Source organism: Furipterus horrens, unplaced genomic scaffold (genome assembly GCF_987537825.1).
Source record: "Furipterus horrens unplaced genomic scaffold, mFurHor1.1.pri manual_scaffold_12, whole genome shotgun sequence".
In the NCBI taxonomy this organism is placed as follows: domain Eukaryota; kingdom Metazoa; phylum Chordata; class Mammalia; order Chiroptera; family Furipteridae; genus Furipterus; species Furipterus horrens.
In genome coordinates this window covers 81,224,502-81,242,852 of record NW_028327182.1, presented here as the reverse complement: position 1 = coordinate 81,242,852, position 18,351 = coordinate 81,224,502, and the positions used below count along the sequence as shown (strand labels likewise).

The window sequence follows — 18,351 nt, the reverse complement described above, 5'->3', positions numbered from 1 at the left end:
TGGACGAAAGATCAAAAACAACGCAGCCGTGACCGTGGGCACTAGGGCGGCCCGCGCCGTTGCCCAGCGCAGTGTCGGCTGACAGAGGGCCTGGTGGGCTGGGCGGTCATAAGCCGGGCGCTGGACAAGGGAGAGGCGGACGCTGCCGGCCTCCGCGATCTGGAGGCTGCCGGCCGCTGCGCGGGGTTGCGCGGCGCCCTCAGCCGCGTTTACAGTTTCTGGGGGAGCCCACGGTAAGAATCACGCTCCGCGAGCGGGCATTATGGGTCCTGACCAACCGGGGACGCAAAGGCGCGCGCGCAAGTTCGGCCGCTAGGCGACACTGTGGGCAAGGCTGCGGAATCGGAGCTGTCGCGGGACCGAAGACCAAGCCTCCGGAAGTGACTCGTCGGAAGCAGCCGCTGCTTCCGGGACCTGGCCGGGTTCGGGCGCTGAGCTGCCGGCACCATGCAGTCCGATGATGTGAGTCTCCCGTTGCTCTGCTGCCCGGGGTTGACGCGGGTTGTCTCGCCCTTTAGGCGACTCAGAGCCGCAAACAGCCGTTTGCCTCTTGTGGCTCCGGAAGCAAGGCTTCCGGAACCCCGATTTTCGTGCGCGGGGCTCTCACGTGTCTGCCCTGGGCCTCCAGCCCGCCGCCCCAGCGGGATTGAGGAGCTAGAACACAGCCACCTCAGTCCACAGGGTCTGTCATCCAGTCCTTGGTGTCAGGCTACGACGGCCTGACTTGGAGCTGGGCGACGGGCTGAGCGGCGATACGGCCAAGTTTACACGTGAAATCGGAAGGGTTCTTTTCATCCACCTGCACGTTACTTTCGATCTGCGTTCCCTGTGCTTAGGTTTTTCTCTACATTTGCCCCACTGTGTGCCCAAGTCAAGATTTGGGAAGCGTCCTGGATTCACTCGTGTAGTAATCTGTAGGAGAAATATCTAAGTGCTTACCGTGTACTGGGCATTGTGATAATTACTAGAGATTTGGTTGTTACTAAGCCAGCCAAAGGACCTCTGCTTTCCAAAGCACTCTGGTGGGAGTGACAGATGGTGAGCCAGTGGACAAATAAAAATGGTTGCACTGTAAAACAGTACTACGAAAGAAAGACCAGGGGTGATGGAGTAGCGAGCATTTGGGAGAGACCACTTCGGATAGATCAGGGACGGTTCTCTGAATAGAAGATAACCAAGCTGAGACATGAAGGATGAGAATGCACGCGCTGAGGAGCTGAGGGAAAAGCAATCCCCGCAGGAGGAACAGTCAAGTACAGAGATCTGGAGGCCAGAGAGAAGGAATACATTCAAGGACACTGATCACATAGAGTCCTGTTAAGTGTTTTAGGGGTTTTCATGGGAAATGACATATGGTTTACCTTTGTGGGAAGTTCTCTAGTTGTGCGAAAGGTGTTTGAAGGAAAGAAAGAACGAAAGCAAGGAGACTAGGAGATCATGAAAATAGCTTCAGCCAAGGTGGTCATGGATAGGAAAGGAAATGGATAAATCTAAGATGGTTTATCATTTTAATTTACGACTTGGTGTCGGGTTAAATGGAAAAGATAAGGGACAAGTCAAGGACTTGGATTTGAACAAATAGTTCAATGGCAGTTTCGTTCTGGAGCTGGGGAAGACGGGAGGAGAGCAGTGTTCTGTTGAGAGGTGTGGGACTGAGAACTCTGTTTGGACATGCTCGTGTGTCTTAGCCTTTTAGACAACCAAGTGGAGGCGCCAAGTGGGCAGCTGGGTGTATGTACAAGTCTGGTGCTCAGGGGAGAAGTTTGACTGGAAAGGAAATTTAGAGATCATCAGTTTAGAAGTGATATTAGAGCCACCAGCCATATTGAGCTCCCCTTCCAGTGTCACTTCCTCTGACCTGTGTCCTAACGCCCCCTGCCAGACACACCCTATGAAATTGCAGAATTGTTGTTCCATTCTTCTGCAGTAATGCTTTTCCCTTTAACTGCTGTAAAGCCTTGCCCAGTTCCCCCAGGCAGCTCAGCAGGAGGCTCCAGTGCTCTTCCACACCTCTGTGTGCACAGACTGCTGCTCTGGGATGCTTTGTGTGTTTTTCTCCCTGCTGAGACAGTGGACACGCTTAAGGACTGTGCCTCCTTCATTCATCAAGTACTCGAGGGCCTCCTGTGTGTCGGGACTCAGGAAAAGCGTCAGTGCCTTACATAAATGAAGTACGCAATAAATGATGAATGAATAAAGAATGCGTTAGTGGAGGAAGCATCGATGACTTCCCTTGCCCTCAATGAGATAAAATTATGGTGCGTGTGTCCAAAAGTCTAGTACTGTGCATCCTTCTACAATGGACAGTGAACATTTCAAGTAGGAAGGGAAAGTTACAAAATACATAATATCTCATTTTGTTGAAGACATAGATATAGGTGTACTAGTTCTTGGAATGTACACGTGTATAGAAAAACTTGAAAATATTTACAAAATACTAATGAAAATATTTCTGGGTAATAGGGTTATGGTTATTCCTAACTTGTATTAACATTTTCTGTAAGAATCTGCCATTTGTGTAAAGAAAAGAAGCCAGACTATTTTGCAAAGTACTTTTTCTTCCTTGTCTGTAAGACTCCTTTCCTCAGTGAAGCAGGGCCCTGCCCTGGGGCATGGTGCCTTGGAGGCATAGGCCATCTGGTGGGTCTGAGCAATGAACCGGGTTTGTACTTTGCTTTGCAGGTTATCTGGGACACACTAGGAAACAGACAATTTTGTTCCTTCAAAATAAGGTGAGTCTAGATTTGCGTCTTGGGCAAAGGTTCCTTTACTTGCCCTGTTGGTAACCCATCTTAAAATGCTTGCTGTTTCTCCCATTCTAGAACCAAGACACAGGGCTTTTGCAGAAATGAATACAGCCTGACTGGACTGTGTAACCGGTCTTCCTGTCCCCTGGCAAACAGTCAGTATGCCACTATCAAGGAAGAGAAAGGTAACTCCCCAGTTTTATAGTCTATGAGAACTACTCAGCAGCTTTTAAAAGGATGTTCTTCAGTCTCTAAATAATATTAAAGGTATCTACTTTACCCCGCAGGACAGTGCTACTTGTATATGAAGGTTATAGAAAGAGCAGCTTTTCCTAGGCGCCTCTGGGAACGGGTAAGACTTGGGACGTAAAATTACAATAACCATTGATCGAGAGCAAAAGTGCCACCTTTTCCTCTCTTCCTGGACTGTGTCTAGATTAAACCTTTGACACCATCCTCATTGGGTTCCATGGGTGTTGTTAACAGTAAAGACCTAATCCTTTACCCTGGCCCTTCAAGCTTCCTTTTTCTGTTTGATAGGTCCGTCTTCATAAAAACTATGAGAAAGCACTGGAGCAAATAGATGAAAACCTGATTTACTGGCCCCGTTTCATTCGGCACAAGTGTAAGCAGAGATTCACCAAGATCACCCAGTACCTGATTAGAATTCGCAAACTTACCCTGAAGCGACAGTAAGTGTTCGGATCATTTGTTTATTTCTAAATTGTTTTCTCATGGATCATGTTACAAAACTGAGCGATGCGTTCTATAAAATTCAACTTTGGGTATCCTTTTGTGATATGCTAAGAAGAAATTTTACCTCAGGTTGAAGGCATGCCCTTTGATTTTGCAGGATTTTAAAATCAGTATAGTACAACTTGATTATTCCCTCCCTGTCTGAAAATCAGCTTCAGAAAATTTTGTTTGTAACTCCGCAAGGGAATCTTAAAATTAGGGATTTTAAAATGATCTAAAAAATGTGAATAAACAGGAATGTAAGGACTTGACTTTGAGTTCAGTGAACATTAATTTTTAAAAGTAACGTGAAATCCATACGTTATTGAATTGTGACCTGCAGAGCATACTAACGATGTCAGTCTTCTACAGAAATGCCCTTCTCTTAGTTCACTGAAGCATTGTTAGCATAGAGAATGTGCTCAGAAGTCTCAATGCCTAAATAAAACAAACACAGCCACATTAAAATACATGTAAAAATGTCTAATTTTTTTTTTCCAATATTACATTTATCTAGAAAACTTGCTGAATTGAGCTGACCCCTACAAAATGAATTCCAATCCGTTTTCCCTTCCCCCTTTTTTTTTAAAAAGAACATATACTTGGGTTTTCTGATAATGTGCTTTGTTTCCCATAGGAGGAAACTTGTTCCTTTGAGTAAAAAAGTGGAGCGGAGGGAAAAGAGAAGAGAGGTAACTTACTGTTCTGATGTTCATAGCGTTTTTCTTTACATTGAGGTTGGGGCTGTGTAGGTCGGGCTTATGAAGAAGATTTAGTTGCCATTGTCTGTGACCTGCTCAGACCCTGGATAATGGTTCACTAATGGATAACAATATTAGTTGCATAAGATAGCTGGTATTCCATATTTTAAGATTATGACTTTGAGGGCAGGTTGAAATGTGGGTGCTTTGGGGACATATGTAATGGAGAACAAACAGAATACCTTAAATAGAGATCCACAACTCCTTGTCTGAAATTCTTGAGGTCAGATGTGTCAGAATTCAGAACTTTGGTATGTTGTGCATCTTACATCTTACCCCAGCAGGGTTTCAGCATTCTACCCAAATACACTAGTAGTTTGGCAGTGAAAGATAAAGAGTATTCATTCACACTAGATGGCATTTTTAAAGTCTTTTAAAGTAGACTCATGTTTGGGTCACGTTAGGCCGCTAAATTTAGGTGGGGTTTTGTTTTGTTTTGTTTTTGAAATTGTTAGTAAGGAATTGATTGGGATTATTTGTTTCTTTGAAGTAATCTAGGCAGCTTTATTATCAGAGTAATGAATAGCGATGTTAATGGTGTGCTCTCCGTGGCAAATCTAGCCCGGAAACTCCAGCCTTTGTCCCAGAGGGCAGCCAGCCTCTTCCCCTCACTGGGACTTCACTCAAGCTGAGTTTCCTATGCTTTCAAGACCCAGGAAGTAGCTTTCCCTGGCAAGTTCAAATATTCATTCATTCTAGGTATCTGGTTTGCTCACCTCCCTGCCAGCAAAAACATTTACCTGATCATTTGTGATATCCTGTCAAGAAATAACTTTAATAATCTTGGTGCTTTTGTTTCCATTAACTACAGAGTTCTGTATCTCAAATCACTGGTCCTCAAACTTTTTAATCACTCACCCCATCAATAGAATTTTGAATATATACTCCCCAGTATATCACTTACAAGTGTTATACACATACACTTTCACTTACAGATATCAGTAATTGTCTTTGCTGGTCTGGTTCTTAGCTGAGTGTTAATTTGTCTTTAAGGGCTCTCGTCATTGATAGGTGTGTCGGGGTACTTAGAGAAGTGCGTTGTGGATTGTTTGCATTAAGTACTTGCCTTTTACTTTTCATTCTCCACCGCCAGTTGTTAAACAGGTGTTCTTCTTTCAGAAGAAATTAACAGTTTCTATTTCTACCACATAATTTTAAACCCTCTGGAAAATGTGGATTTGGAAGATTTTTAAATGGGTTGGAAAATTATATCTTCAAATTTTTAAAGTGTGTGACTGAAATTTTTATAGAAGATGTTTTCAGCACTCAAATTTAGATGTAATCCTTTTCTATTTAAGATGTTCTATCCACAGAACACTTTTCTTTTAAAATCACAGGTAAAATATTCCCTTTCTCTTTTAAGAACAGATGAGTGTATTTTTATTTTTTTAATTTATTTTATTAGTGTATTTACTTTAAAACTCCTGCCACATTCCATACTACTGACAGCCATCTTTAAGTTCTACAGTGTTTTTTTTTTAAGTTATAGATTTTAGAGGGACATTGATTTGTTCTTCCACTTATTTATGCATTTATTAGTTGATTCTTGTATGGGCCCCGACCAGGGATTGAACCCACAACCCTGGTGTATCGGGATGAGCTCTAATTGAGCTCCCTGGCCAGGGCTCTACAACTTTTTTCCAAGTCCCAAACCATTAAATAATCAGCATACCTTTATAACTACTCCCTATCTTACTGCAAACAATTCATCTATAAATCCACTGAACTAATCAGAATAAAGGAGTGAGATCACCACTTTCAAACTCTCTGTGCAGTATTTTCCCCTCGGAGTATCTCGTTCACTGTATTTGACACACAACTATTGCTTTAAGGCACCAATGTCAGTATGCATAAAAAGTAACACTTTTGAATACTTTCTTCCTACACCTCAGTGACTCACTCTTGAGATGTGAGCACCCACTTTAGAGAATAGTGTAGAACATCACAGTAAACTTTTAACTGATCCATGTGCCCATCTTCCTTCGTTTTATCACACTGTTCGTTCTAACATAGCTTCAGTATGTAACACTTCGAAATCTTCTATGATTTTACTATCAAATTAATACACGATCAGGCTAGAAAGGTAGGTTGAAGTTATATTTTTGTTTCAATTGTGGGTGGTACAGGCTGATGCCATGTATCATTTCCTATGAGAGATCATTGAAGGAAGAGATTTTTAAAAATTAGTTTTGTATCACATGGGATCTAACATGGTTTTAGAAAACATAAATGAGTGAAGCTCTGTGTTCCGTTTTTTAAGTCTGCTTCAGGTTGCTAATTTTAGACACTTAAATATATGTAACCTACATCCTTTGTATATCTATCAAAAGCTTTGTTAGAATTTAATTTAGAGTGTTATTTATAAAAGCTCTAGGAGTTTTTTTAATTGAAAGGTTCCCAAGAAGATTTGAGTGGTAAAGAAGAAATATATCTGGTTGGAGAGGCAGAAGCCCCCGTAATGCCCTGACTGGTGTGGCTCAGTGGGTTGGGTGTTGTCCTGCAAACCAAAAGGTCACCGGTTCGATGCCAAGTGAAGGGTTAAGAGACAACCAATTGATGTTTCTCTCCTCTTTGTCCCTCTCTTCCCCCTCTAAAAATAAATAAAACCTTCATTTTTTAAAAAAAGGAGCCCTGTAATAGCAGGTGGGAGAAGTGATTACATCTTCTTTCTGATAAAAGCTTGATAGTTTCTTCTTTTACAGGCTCAAAAATGAGTACTAATGGGCTTTGCTCTTTGTCTTACAGGAAAAAGCATTAATAGCTGCTCAGCTGGACAATGCCATTGAAAAGGAATTGCTGGAAAGACTTAAACAAGATACGGTGAGAAAGCTAGACCTTGGGGTACAACTTTTATTATTTAGGTGGTACTAGGAAATGTGGAAAGTGGAAAATGGGTTTTATTTTTGAACATGCTAGATGTTCACCTTGATTTCATTCCTGGAATAAATAACATGTAGGTCCTGGCTTCTTCCCTGAAGTTCATTGATGCAAGCACATGAAGTGCTTTGGTTGTCTTTGAGAGTCCATTTAGTAGGAGAGCTCTTCCCCTTTTGCCATTATTCCCAACTCCTTTTCCCAAACACGATTCCAGGGCTCTGTATAAAAGCCAGTTTTGATCCTCCTGCCTATTATCCTCCTTTTTTAAGGTTCTTCAAAATTAACTTTTTTTCTCTTTTTAAAATTTAATGTCAGAAACAACAATAAAATTTCTTTTTCCTTATTATTTCCTCCTTTGTCAGGAAAATTACACTTGTTCTAATTCATGGGTTTTATAGACCACTAAGTTTTAAATAATCTGCTTCCGTCCTTCATAGAATTTACCAGTTTGATTATTTTAATGTTCAAGTGGGCTTTTTAAAGACAGTGCCAGCTCTAGGCTTGAAAACAACATAGAAATACTCCTCATCAGACTAAGTATTCTCATTTCACTGAGGGAGAAAATAACATGCTTGTTGTGCAGTGGACTTTAAGGGTGAGATGCACATATAGTGAAAGCCAATCTGTTTGTCCTTCAGTATGGCGACATCTACAACTTCCCCATTCATGCCTTCGACAAGGCCCTGCAACAGCAGGAGGCAGAGAGCGACTCTTCAGATGCTGAGGAAAAAGATGATGAAGATGATGAGGAAGTAAGCGCTGTTTGTATTTTTGCTTTGTGAAGCAGTAATCTATAGCACTAGATTTATTATAATTAAGAGATAGGATGTCGTTTTCAGTCCCCTGACCAAAAGTAGTCATTGATCATATTTTTCTCTCATGAGATTAATTCTGATTCAGTGGTGGCTGTGGTGTTTTCCAGTTAACAGCTGTGCATTGACAATTTTAATCTTATTGATGGGCATGGTAACATTTTTTTCCTGCAAGATGACAAATGAAGAATCCTCATCAGCTGATAGAATATACCATGAAGGAACCTACAGAAATTTACAAGGATTTAATCTTACTATTAATATAGGAGAGGTACTTGAGTGATAGTATTTTTAGGAAAAGGGCAGATTTAGCAAGTAGCTGTTTAATCACACAGTTACTCACACAGGTACAGAGGCATACTTTTCCTATCAGTAAACTATTTTTTGATTATTTGAAATTAATAATTTTAGTTGAATGTATAAAGAATTGTTTGTAAATCTTACATGCTGATTTCAGAAGTATAAGCTTGGAAATAAATAGATTTTGGTTGCCTAGTAAGTAGATTCTGATTCTGGTTATGTTATTTATGCATGTATTTATCAAAGAATAAACTAGATGTTTAAGCTGAATTTTCATGATGTGTTTTACACCTAACACTTATGTTTTGTTTTAGGGTGTGGGACAGCGCGAGTTTGTGGAAGACAATGAGGTGGATGAGAGTGACCTAAGTGATTTTGAGGTGAGATTTACGGGGATAAGAAAGGAGGCTTTCCAGACACACAGAGGTAGATCAGTTCTCCAGTCTGTTCCAAATTGAGATGACAACGGAGTTTGGGGAATGAATCTAGAGTCTTCTCTTAATTTTCTCCCTCCCCATGTTAGGAAATGGATCAACTGGATGACAGCGGTGATGAAGATCAGGATGATAAACCCTCCAGTGAGGAAGAAGAAAAGGCCCTTGACACCAAACACAAAGGCAAAACACCCCTGAAAGGACCTTGGAGGAGGAAACGTGCATATGTGGAGATAGAGTACGAGCAGGAGATGGAGCCCGCGGCCAAGGCCAAAACCACGTGATTGCCATTCAGCCATTTATCACAGGACTGAACATTTTAACTTTATCCTCATCACCTACATACCTCCAGCTTTTACTCTTTATGTTGTATTCAACACAATATTTGTGTTTTTGATATTTATGCCACTTCCATGGGGCAAGAAATTTGGGAGAGAGTGGAGGAAAAGTTGTAAACAGATTATTTTTATAGCCTTGGCATGTGTTGTGGTGATACCTTGAATCCAGGTTTAACAGATGAATTTGTGGCTGTAAGTATTTCAAAATTTTAAATACCCATGCCCCCCCCAAACTTTAATTCAGAAATGTCCAGACTTCAATTTTTCTTGTGCTTTCCAAACTTCTATTGGCATTTAAAAAAAAGAAAGAAAAAGATCTAAATTATAATGTCCAGTATAAAAATACCTTTTTCCTTAAATAATTCCATTTGTATAAAAAGAAAATCTCCTCTTCAGGAAAGTAGTACGAATCTTAAGTTCCGCTGTGCGGAGCACCTTCCGAAATCTGCACTTTCCTGATACAGTTCACCACCTTGCTGTCTTCACAGCTTTGGAGAATTTTGGCCAGGAGACCCTGAAACATGAAACCAAACAGATTTTGATTTTTTGTTATTTTGTTCTTTTTCACCTTGGTTCTTCTTTCTTGGTACCATGCTCAAAGAAGGAAAGAACGATGACACTAGGGGACAGTTCACAGAACAGGTGTAACTAAACACTGCTTGGAAGTGTCCTGCTGGTGCATGAAGAGGCAGCTCAGTAGCAGCCAAGGAGAATTAGATTGGATCTAGGGCTTGAAAACTGCCTGAGATCAAAGAGCCAAGATGAAGTTTAATCTGAATAAACTAATAAAACAACAAACCACTATCTAAGTATTTCAGGGTAAGAATTTTTCATGCTGCCTTACATCTTTTCAATTGAAGATTTCTAAATGGGGTAAGAAGTGAGGCAATAGTTTATTAAATACATATAAATACACACAGCTATTATATGCTGTGGCTTTGAAAGTTAACTTTTGTGGAACATGAAACCAAAGAAAATTCCCATGTGGATAAATAAGAATACTGAAAAACATAGTTGCCCCTGAAAAATGGGAAACATTTCTGGGACCTGAATTACTCTACCTATATTATCATTTCTTGGAAGCTTATAACCCATTATTTCTTTAATTCAATGACAGGCACAGAACTTAAATTTTACAAACTCTTGATCATGATCCTTTTGTTCATTCTCTGTCCTAGCCCCAGAGTGGTTCAGAACGGTTCTGAATACCTTTGCTCAAACTGATGAAGGTTAGAGGGCTCCAGAGGTGGAGACCTGACTCCTCCACATTCATTTACAGACTTGGTCAGGCACATGAGTAGTAAATTATAATCAACTGTAAGAGTTACTCAAGGATAATGAAGCCTAACTGAAGCCTAGCAGCAGACTGTCCCTTACTTTCACTTGTCCCTGAGAGCAGTGGTCCAGGAGAATCAGGCAGTCTGTGGCTTCCTCTAACAAGGCACACTTCACAGGCTCGGGTGTAAGGCTTCGATCCCTTGCGACATCACATATCAGTTTCAGGAGAGCCTTCAATAAGACCACAAGTCTACAGGAAACTCTGGAATCAAGAAGAAAAATTATGTTCACATTCAAAATCAGGGTGTTAAACTGGAGACTTCAAAGACCATCTAGTGTAAAGCCTCCATTTCATAAGTGAAGGAACTGAGGTCAAATGTGTTGGACCACAGAACTGGAAGCAGAACTAGAGACCAGACTCCAGATTTCTTACCTTCAAGCCGCATTTTTTTCCTCCAGCATACTGCCCATATACACACACTGGCCTGCCTAAGGAAGAAACCTTGTTTCCCTCCAGAAGCCTGTTTCCACTCTATAAGGAAACAGCCCCTTCTGAAAGGGGAGACCTGGGATTTCCTCTGTACTGTTGGCCAGAGAACAGGTGCTGGCTGATAATCGTTTAACTTTCAAGCAGTCCCAGGCTGGGGAGTCAAAAATAACATGAGGGAAATGTGCTCGGCTTCTGGGACTTGTGTCAATTTGCATTTTCTGTCATTTAATTCCAGATCCTAGCTTACCAACAGTTAAGCCCAACCTATTACCAGCCTTTCTAAAAGGTTCTTGATAAAACAGGAAAAGTTCTGGAAATGGGTAGTGGTGATGGTTGCACAAAATCGGGAATGTAAAACTGTACATTTTAAAACAGAAATTTTTTTTACCACAATAAAAACTAAAAAGCCTTCATGGAAGCTGGAAAGTAATTTTAACCTGCAGTGCGAAAATATGCATAATAAACCATAGTTCTGGACAGAAATATAACTGGGAAAAGTCTGCATCGCCTACCTTGATCCAAACAATATTAAACGGTTTCCTACAATCTGTACCGCTTAGCCTGCCATCTGTCACCGTCCAGTATGCAACCTGCTGCTTCCCAAGCCCTGACACCCCCCCCCCCCGCACCCCCAGTGCGCCACATTCATTTCTAACCTTTCTAACCCGTCCATTTGCTTGCCAAGCTCTTCTTGGAATCTTGGGCTTTGCTTTTTAAAGGCCTGACAGTATTAATTTGATTCAGTTTCCTTTATCCATCTGTTCTACTTCAGTCCACTCATCCTTCAGCACTGGAATGCTTTCTAAGCAATCATACCCTAAGTTAGTATTCTGATCACTGTTCCACCATGTGGTATGAAGTGCTCTGTCTCAACCAGGTTTAAAAAACATTAGGAGGAACAAAGTCAGGCATGTCTTTATTACATAAAGCACTTCTAAATGACTTTAAAATTTAATATGCATTATTAATCTAGTGATACACACCTGAAACAATGTATTTTATCTTTCAAGTGCCATTTTTTTAGTCCCAAATTCAATAGGTGTGTAAAATTGGGAAGTATTCAAATGCATGGCATGGCCTTAATACTTTGTATTGCATGTACATCTGGGCACGTTCTGAAGAGAAAGTCTAGAGTGCTGCCCCTCTTACCACACTTATCTGCTGGCTGTTATACCTTGGCCACGTATACTGCATGAGAAGTTTTAGGGTTTCCAATATCTTCAGTCTAGCCTCCTCCTCCGGTCCATCATAAACCTCCAGGTAACCAAGGATGACTCGCTCCAGCCTCTTCCAGTGCCGGACACTTAGGATCCCCAACCTACAAACAAAGAGAAAATGTGACACAGATCAAGCCAAGGAGCTGGCCAGCCCAGCAGCCCAGGCACTCGCCTCTTCACAAAAGCAGGCAGGTTCCTCGCATAGGTCCTGCGTAAGAGAATGCGGTGCTCTGGCTCCATGTGGGTCAGGATCAGCTGCAGCACCTCCTCACAGTGTGTGGTGGGTTGGGTGGCATCTCCCTTCCACTGCAGGGCTTTCTCCACAACCGGAAATAAGTCCAACAGACACAGCAGCACGGCCTAGGAGAAAGGAATGGAAAGTACAGTGGTACATTCACAACACTCACTGAGGTTTCTAGCAACTGGGTTCATCTTTTCTTGGGGTTCATGTCAGAATTCTAAAACAGTAAGAGCATATTACTTTATGTTTTCTAACTTTCTTTTTCTTTTTACATTATCTCCGTCTGACAGTCTCACATAAGTTAATAAGAGCCTTCTCCTCGCTGTGCTTTGCTGAGCTATAAAATGGGAAGAAAGGCAGAGCTGGCACTTTTACCCAAATGTTAGGAGTCTGAGCCTGTTGTCGCTAAATTACTAAAGCCAAGTGATACTTTGTACTTACAATAAAACTGCTCCTAGAGAGAACCTAAAGTGGTCCTCATTTATGTCCAATTGAACCACCCTATCTGAAGTGTCAGTGTGTCTAGGCAATCCCTTCTAGCTCTCCTGCGCTCTAGTTTTCCGGTAGGTTTTTTGATAGTGTTTATTTCTTCTTAAACACCATCTCAAGAGTCCTAACCTTTCAGACTGTTAGTAACTGGATTCTCAATGCCTTAAATAATATTTTAGAAAGGTGGCAAGGTGAAGGGTTAAGGATGGGTAGTTGTAAAATAGGAAACATGGTTATTTCTACCTCTAATTTTATATAACTTGCTTTTTCTGTCTTGAAAATATTGTTCCCCCTCCTAAGAAACTCTTTATCCTTCATAAGTAAATACCACCTCCTCTGGATTCCCCCTAAAACCGCCCATCACTACCAAACCTGGTTAATGGCCTATTGCTGGATACCCACTGCACCTTATACAAACTTCTTTTAATAGATTTATCACTCTGTACTGTAGACATATGTATGAATATCCATATATTTACATAAATATCTCCCAAAGGGTCTCATAAAGCCTGAAACCCTGTCTGATTCATTCACTCTTGGAACCTACAATGGTTACTGGCACACAGTAGGTACTCAATCTGTATTGGATGAAAGAATAATGACACATATCCAGCATACAAGGTCTTGAGTGTGTGTGTTGATAATGCAACAGAGAAGGACACTTAAATGAATAAAAATAGAACTTTTTCCAACATAAAGCTGCCCCCAAGTGATATGTAACTGACCCAGATGAAGACAAAAACACTGGCTTTTCTGTGGCTCCTCAAGTATGTGGATGCTTGCTTGGTATTGAGGTATCTTCACTAATCATCGCCACCTCCATTTTCAGCTTGGCAACGGCTTTTAGTTATCATCCTCACTTTCCAAGAGAAGACAATGTCTCAACTCTTCTTATTTACGTTATGCCACCTTCTACTCAAATTTGAAGAGTCAGACTCACAGTGACCAACAAGTCTTACAATTACCTGAATGAGGTGGTGCTCTGGTGTGTACAGGTGGTTGACGAGGGCATGGTACAGGACCTGGGCCCTGTTATACTGCAGCAAATCAGCAGCAGGCTGCAATCAGACAAATTACCCAATTAAAAGAAAAGCCAATGTTGGCAAAATGTTGATAATTTTAAAAACTGAATTATGGGTGTATGAGATTCATTATACCCCTCTCTACTTCTGTGAGTGTGTATATATATATATATATATCTTAAAATTTTATTTATTTTGAGAGAGAAAAGAAGGGAAGGAGAAAGAGGGGGAGGAACATCCATATATGGTTGCCTCTTACACACTCCCAACTGGAGACCTGGCCCACAACCCAAGCATGTTCCCTGACTGGGAATCAAACCGGTGACCATTTGGTTCACAGACCGGCATTCAATCCACTGAGCCACACGAGCCAGGTCTACTTCTGAGTATATTTTAAAAGCACCGTGATACACAGTTAAGAAAGAAACAAGCAAACTTCCTCAAATAACAGATAGCATATTTGGGTATAATTCCTCTCAGTTTGATTTTTTTGCTCCTTGAACATCAACTGTTAATTATTCAAAGTCTGGCTATTCATGTGGACAATGGCCTATGTTTTATTTATATATAAAATTTATGACATATAACTTCTAACTTGGCAGACAGAATGAATATAAAGAGAAAAAATATAAATAAGTAAATTTAGTTACATAACAGCATTAATAAAAGCCAGTTAATAAAACAAATAAACAGGCAATTATAAAACAGTAATATCATGAATGGGGTACAGCCACATGACTCAGTCTGTCCTATCGATATAGAAGCTAGAGCAGAGGTTGCTTACCACATTAAGCACAATGTGATGGAGGCAGTGTGCACCCAGGACTTTGTTCTCAGTCTGATAGTCATCTGAGATAAGCAATGACGGGGGAAGTATCCTTTCTAGATGCTGGTTCAGCCAGGGTCGAGTGACCTGTTGCAGAGTCCATGAGAAAACGTGTTTGGTGGCGGGGTTATTCTTCAAAGAATCCCTAAACAGGAATGTGAAACCAAATTAAGTACAGTGACATGTGTTAACTTGCAAGGAAAATTAAGCTAAGCACAGTATTTCTTTGTCTTTAAAAAAAACACATCCCACATAGGGTAACTCCTGATGTTATAACATTTTAAGATTTGGGTCAAAACAACTTACAGAACTTACACTAAATACATTTAACATTCCCCCAGAGCTCTGGGTCCAAAGCTTATCCAATGAGAAGTGGTCATTCATATCCACGGCAATGTAAAGGGTCTGTGGTGATGGTGGAGGTGGTTACAGTGAAGATAGATTGAGAAGGCAGAGATGAGTAATAGAAATGTCTTCAGATTATAATAATAATTAGTATTATCGGGGAATAAATGAATCAATATTTGAACAGTATTTGTAGCTTATGGGTTTATATACCTTATTCTACTAATCTTCAAAATACCTGTAATAGGTAATATTATCTTTATATTACAAATAATGAAACTGAGGTTCAGAAAGATTATCTGGCCTAGTCCTACTCAGAAGTCATAAAAGGAGGCACCATCAGCCTCAAAACTAAGCCTTAAAATTCCAAGTTCCTAGGAAAATGACAGTTATGTGCACATTTTAAAAAAATATATATATTACTACAGTGTTATGGATACCCTTGCAGGACATTTGGTCCTGTCAAATACACCCATGGAGACAATCAGTCCACACCAAGAGGTCCTTGAAATCTGGTCCTGTCCCAAACATCCGTAAGCATATTTGATCCCACCAAATGGCCCTTGACATATGGTCCTGTCAACAATGTCCACTCTTAGGAAATGTCCCTGGGTTGAAAGAGCCCATGACATTTATTTATACTCCCAGTTTACAGAATTAATACATAAAATGTTACCCTGTTTTATTGGTCCAATAACTGGGTTATGACTGGATTGCCAATAGTAACCCTTCTCAACTGGACAGTCTTGCTGGTCATGACACATGGGGTTAGGCAGATGGGTCGCCATGGACTAAATGTCTTTGTGGAGGCTTTGGACAGGACCAAATTTCATGGACCTTTTGGCTGAGTCCAATGTCCCCATGGTCGTTTCAGACAACAAATGCTCCTAATCACAAATACCAACACACAAAGTAGCAAGTAGAAACTCACAAAGAACACTTTATGTAATAATAATCTGAAGCTTTTATTTTCATCCCAAGCACTGCTACCATATCAAATAGCTATCCCTATCTACTGGCGATGAGTTTCAAGATCCCTAAGTTTAAGTACAAACTATTAGTTAAAATCCTCTCCAAACTCCCATCCCCACCTTACCTAAGAAAGTTAAGTCTAAATAAATGAAATGAGGCAGAACTTCCAATTTCCAGGGCAGTCGTCATGAGGACTGGAAAGAGCACTAGAAAATGTGGCCTGCAGACCCGAGTGCTACTGTCAGATTTCCCACTATCTAGTTATGTCGTTCACAGCAAGTCACAACCTTTCTGGGCCTTAAAGAGATCTGCTGTTCCAACACTTGAATCTTAACTGCTGAAGAAACCAAGGTTCCCTTGAGCTCTAGCATTCTAAAACAAGCTGAAGCTCCATTCACAGGCCCTGTGAGGGTTACTCACTTATTCAAATCGGGCCTGAGAAGCCCCATTATCACTGTAAATCTCCCTTTCTCATCTTCCTTTTCTCCGCGGAGGAATCCTGCCGCAGAACCGCACTCAGTAACTCGAAGCAACGAGACGAGCACCTCTCCAGCAACCTCCCGAGATGCTGGCCTGGTCCATGGTTGCTCCAGGCTGTGCGTGATGGCAAAAATATAAATGGGTCCTGCCAAGTGACGTAGGGTTGTCTTCCACGCAAGGCAAACCAAGGAATTCTTCGCAGACTCGACTTTCTTCAAGAGTTGAATGAACAGTAACCCAACTGCGGCCGCCTTCTCGGCCACTGCAGAGAAACCATCCCCTCTAGCTTCCTGCTCCGTGGTTGGGGCTGCATACTTCTCCAGGGCTTTTGCCACCTTCCCCAGCACCTCAAACATGCCACCGAGCGATGTGCCAGTCCCCTCAAATAATGTGTCACTCTCTGTGGCTTCAAGGAGAGCACTGAGGTCTTGAAGAGCTGCATTTCTGGCGTTGCTCCGTCGGGGGTCCTGGTCGGTAAGACGGTGCAAAATCTGGGAGAAGGCCTGTCCCAGCGCGGAAGAAGGCCCCTCTCCAGGCAAGGAAGAGCCCTCCCGCGACGGGGACTCCCCAGAGTGATCAGGCTCCATTCCTGACTCCTCCCGCAAGTAAAGGCGGGAGGGGGTGCGCTAAGGAGGGCAGGAAAGATCACCGGAAGCTGCAGTTCTCGCAAACAGGAGTAAAGCCAAGCCAAACGGGACACATCTAGGCGGAAGGAGGGAGAGTCTAACCAGCAGGAGTGAAGTGTGCGTAAAGGAAAAGACGCAGGAGAGGCAAAGGGTCCTCCGTGGGAGTAGTAACAGAATCTCAGACTCCCAACAGTGAAGTAGAGAAATTACTCTTGCCTTCCTAAAAACTCAAAAAAAAAAAAAAGTTTAAGGAACGAACCCTAAAACCTGATACGAAACGGCTCCGGGTACCTGCAGCCCCTCCTCCACATTCTGAGCCTATCAGGATACGGACCTAGTAACGTCATTGCCGCAAAGCACAAGGATAGCTTCCGCCAATACTGAGTCAAGTCTTCGCCCTTTCACGACCTACTGTCGTAAAGCAATAAATATTTTATTAAAGGGTGGTGCTATAGCAAAAATTTGCATAAATAGTCTGCTCTCTAATTTTGCTTCTGTTTTTCGCTTACTAGGTAGAGACAAGAGAAAAATATCAGAATATTGGTGACATTTTTTAAAATTCAAGATTTTGTGTGTGAATACTGAATATTTATGGACTACATATGTCACCCTTTCTAAAAAGTTAGTGGGTCGTATTCGAGATTCGTTAACCAGTGACATGCGCTGATCCTTTTGTAGTTCATAAGTGTGATGATTGGGTCTTCACGCTCCTGCGTGACATGTGCCTCCCACAAACCTTGTTACGATCTTGGCACATTACCCATCTGACGTGAACTCAGAGGGTCCACCTCAATTTGGGTTTCTTAGCAGTTTCTCGGGTTCTTTATTTCTGACAACTCCTAGTAATTCTGTCTGAATACTACCCCGAGCTGTCGTCCCTGGATCAGCTGTGAGCTGAGACTTCCTGATTTTGGTGTCTAGTATTAGGCGGAAGTTAACTCTTTCCTGTGCAATTAGTTCTCTGAGGTGAAAGGCCCTTGGTTTTTTTAAGGACTAGTATCACGGTCGCGTCCCAAGGTAGGAGCGCGTCTGACGCTCGCGCAGGGCTGTTCCCCCGGAATGGAGGCGGGAGGCCGGGGCTGAGAGAAGTCTGTTCCGCCGCAGCTGCGCCGGGGGCAGGCGCCGCGTGCTCGCGGGCAGCTGCGCGCGGTGCCGGGTCTGGGCGGCAGGCGGCGCCTGGAGCCAGGCGGAGAGCTAGGGAGCAACGTTGCCCTGCAGCGTGTCTCCGGTTTGGCTTTGAATGGGGAAGGGAGCCATGACTCCTCGCGACTCCTTTGTCCTGGTGGGTCTCACGGTGCGTCGGCATGGCTTGTCCTCCTGCCTTGGGTTCTCTGAGGGTGGTATTGTGTCCAGTTGTCCTT

General features: G+C 42.1%; 2 protein-coding genes and 1 non-coding gene across 4 annotated transcripts; 2 read left to right on the top strand and 1 right to left on the bottom strand.

Moving 5' to 3' along the window:
* Positions 1–400: 400 nt before the first annotated feature.
* On the top strand, positions 401–11,183 carry MAK16 (MAK16 homolog). 2 transcript variants are annotated; one of them, XM_090258903.1, is made up of 10 exons: positions 401–462; positions 2,683–2,732; positions 2,823–2,932; positions 3,035–3,099; positions 3,288–3,439; positions 4,120–4,174; positions 6,989–7,063; positions 7,759–7,872; positions 8,547–8,612; positions 8,756–11,183. In XM_090258903.1, the coding sequence occupies exons 1-10, from the start codon at positions 448–450 to the stop codon at positions 8,948–8,950; spliced, it is 897 nt and encodes a 298-aa protein (XP_090115029.1). In that variant the 5' UTR covers positions 401–447; the 3' UTR covers positions 8,951–11,183. The 2 variants fall into 2 exon arrangements, with proteins under 2 accessions (XP_090115029.1, XP_090115031.1); XM_090258905.1 differs by lacking the exon at positions 2,683–2,732 and having other exon boundaries at positions 405–462.
* On the bottom strand, positions 8,603–17,308 carry TTI2 (TELO2 interacting protein 2). Its single transcript, XM_090258906.1, has 7 exons — positions 16,305–17,308; positions 14,526–14,712; positions 13,685–13,777; positions 12,162–12,349; positions 11,947–12,090; positions 10,382–10,544; positions 8,603–9,518 (listed from the first exon to the last, which is right to left on the bottom strand). Exons 1-7 carry the CDS (start codon positions 16,949–16,951, stop codon positions 9,417–9,419), a joined length of 1,524 nt encoding a protein of 507 aa, XP_090115032.1. The 5' UTR covers positions 16,952–17,308; the 3' UTR covers positions 8,603–9,416.
* A 348-nt stretch (positions 17,309–17,656) lies between these two features.
* On the top strand, positions 17,657–17,760 carry LOC149996487 (small nucleolar RNA U13). Its single transcript, XR_016507554.1, has one exon. It is a non-coding gene; the product is annotated as a small nucleolar RNA U13 (small nucleolar RNA).
* The last annotated feature ends 591 nt before the right edge of the window (positions 17,761–18,351 follow it).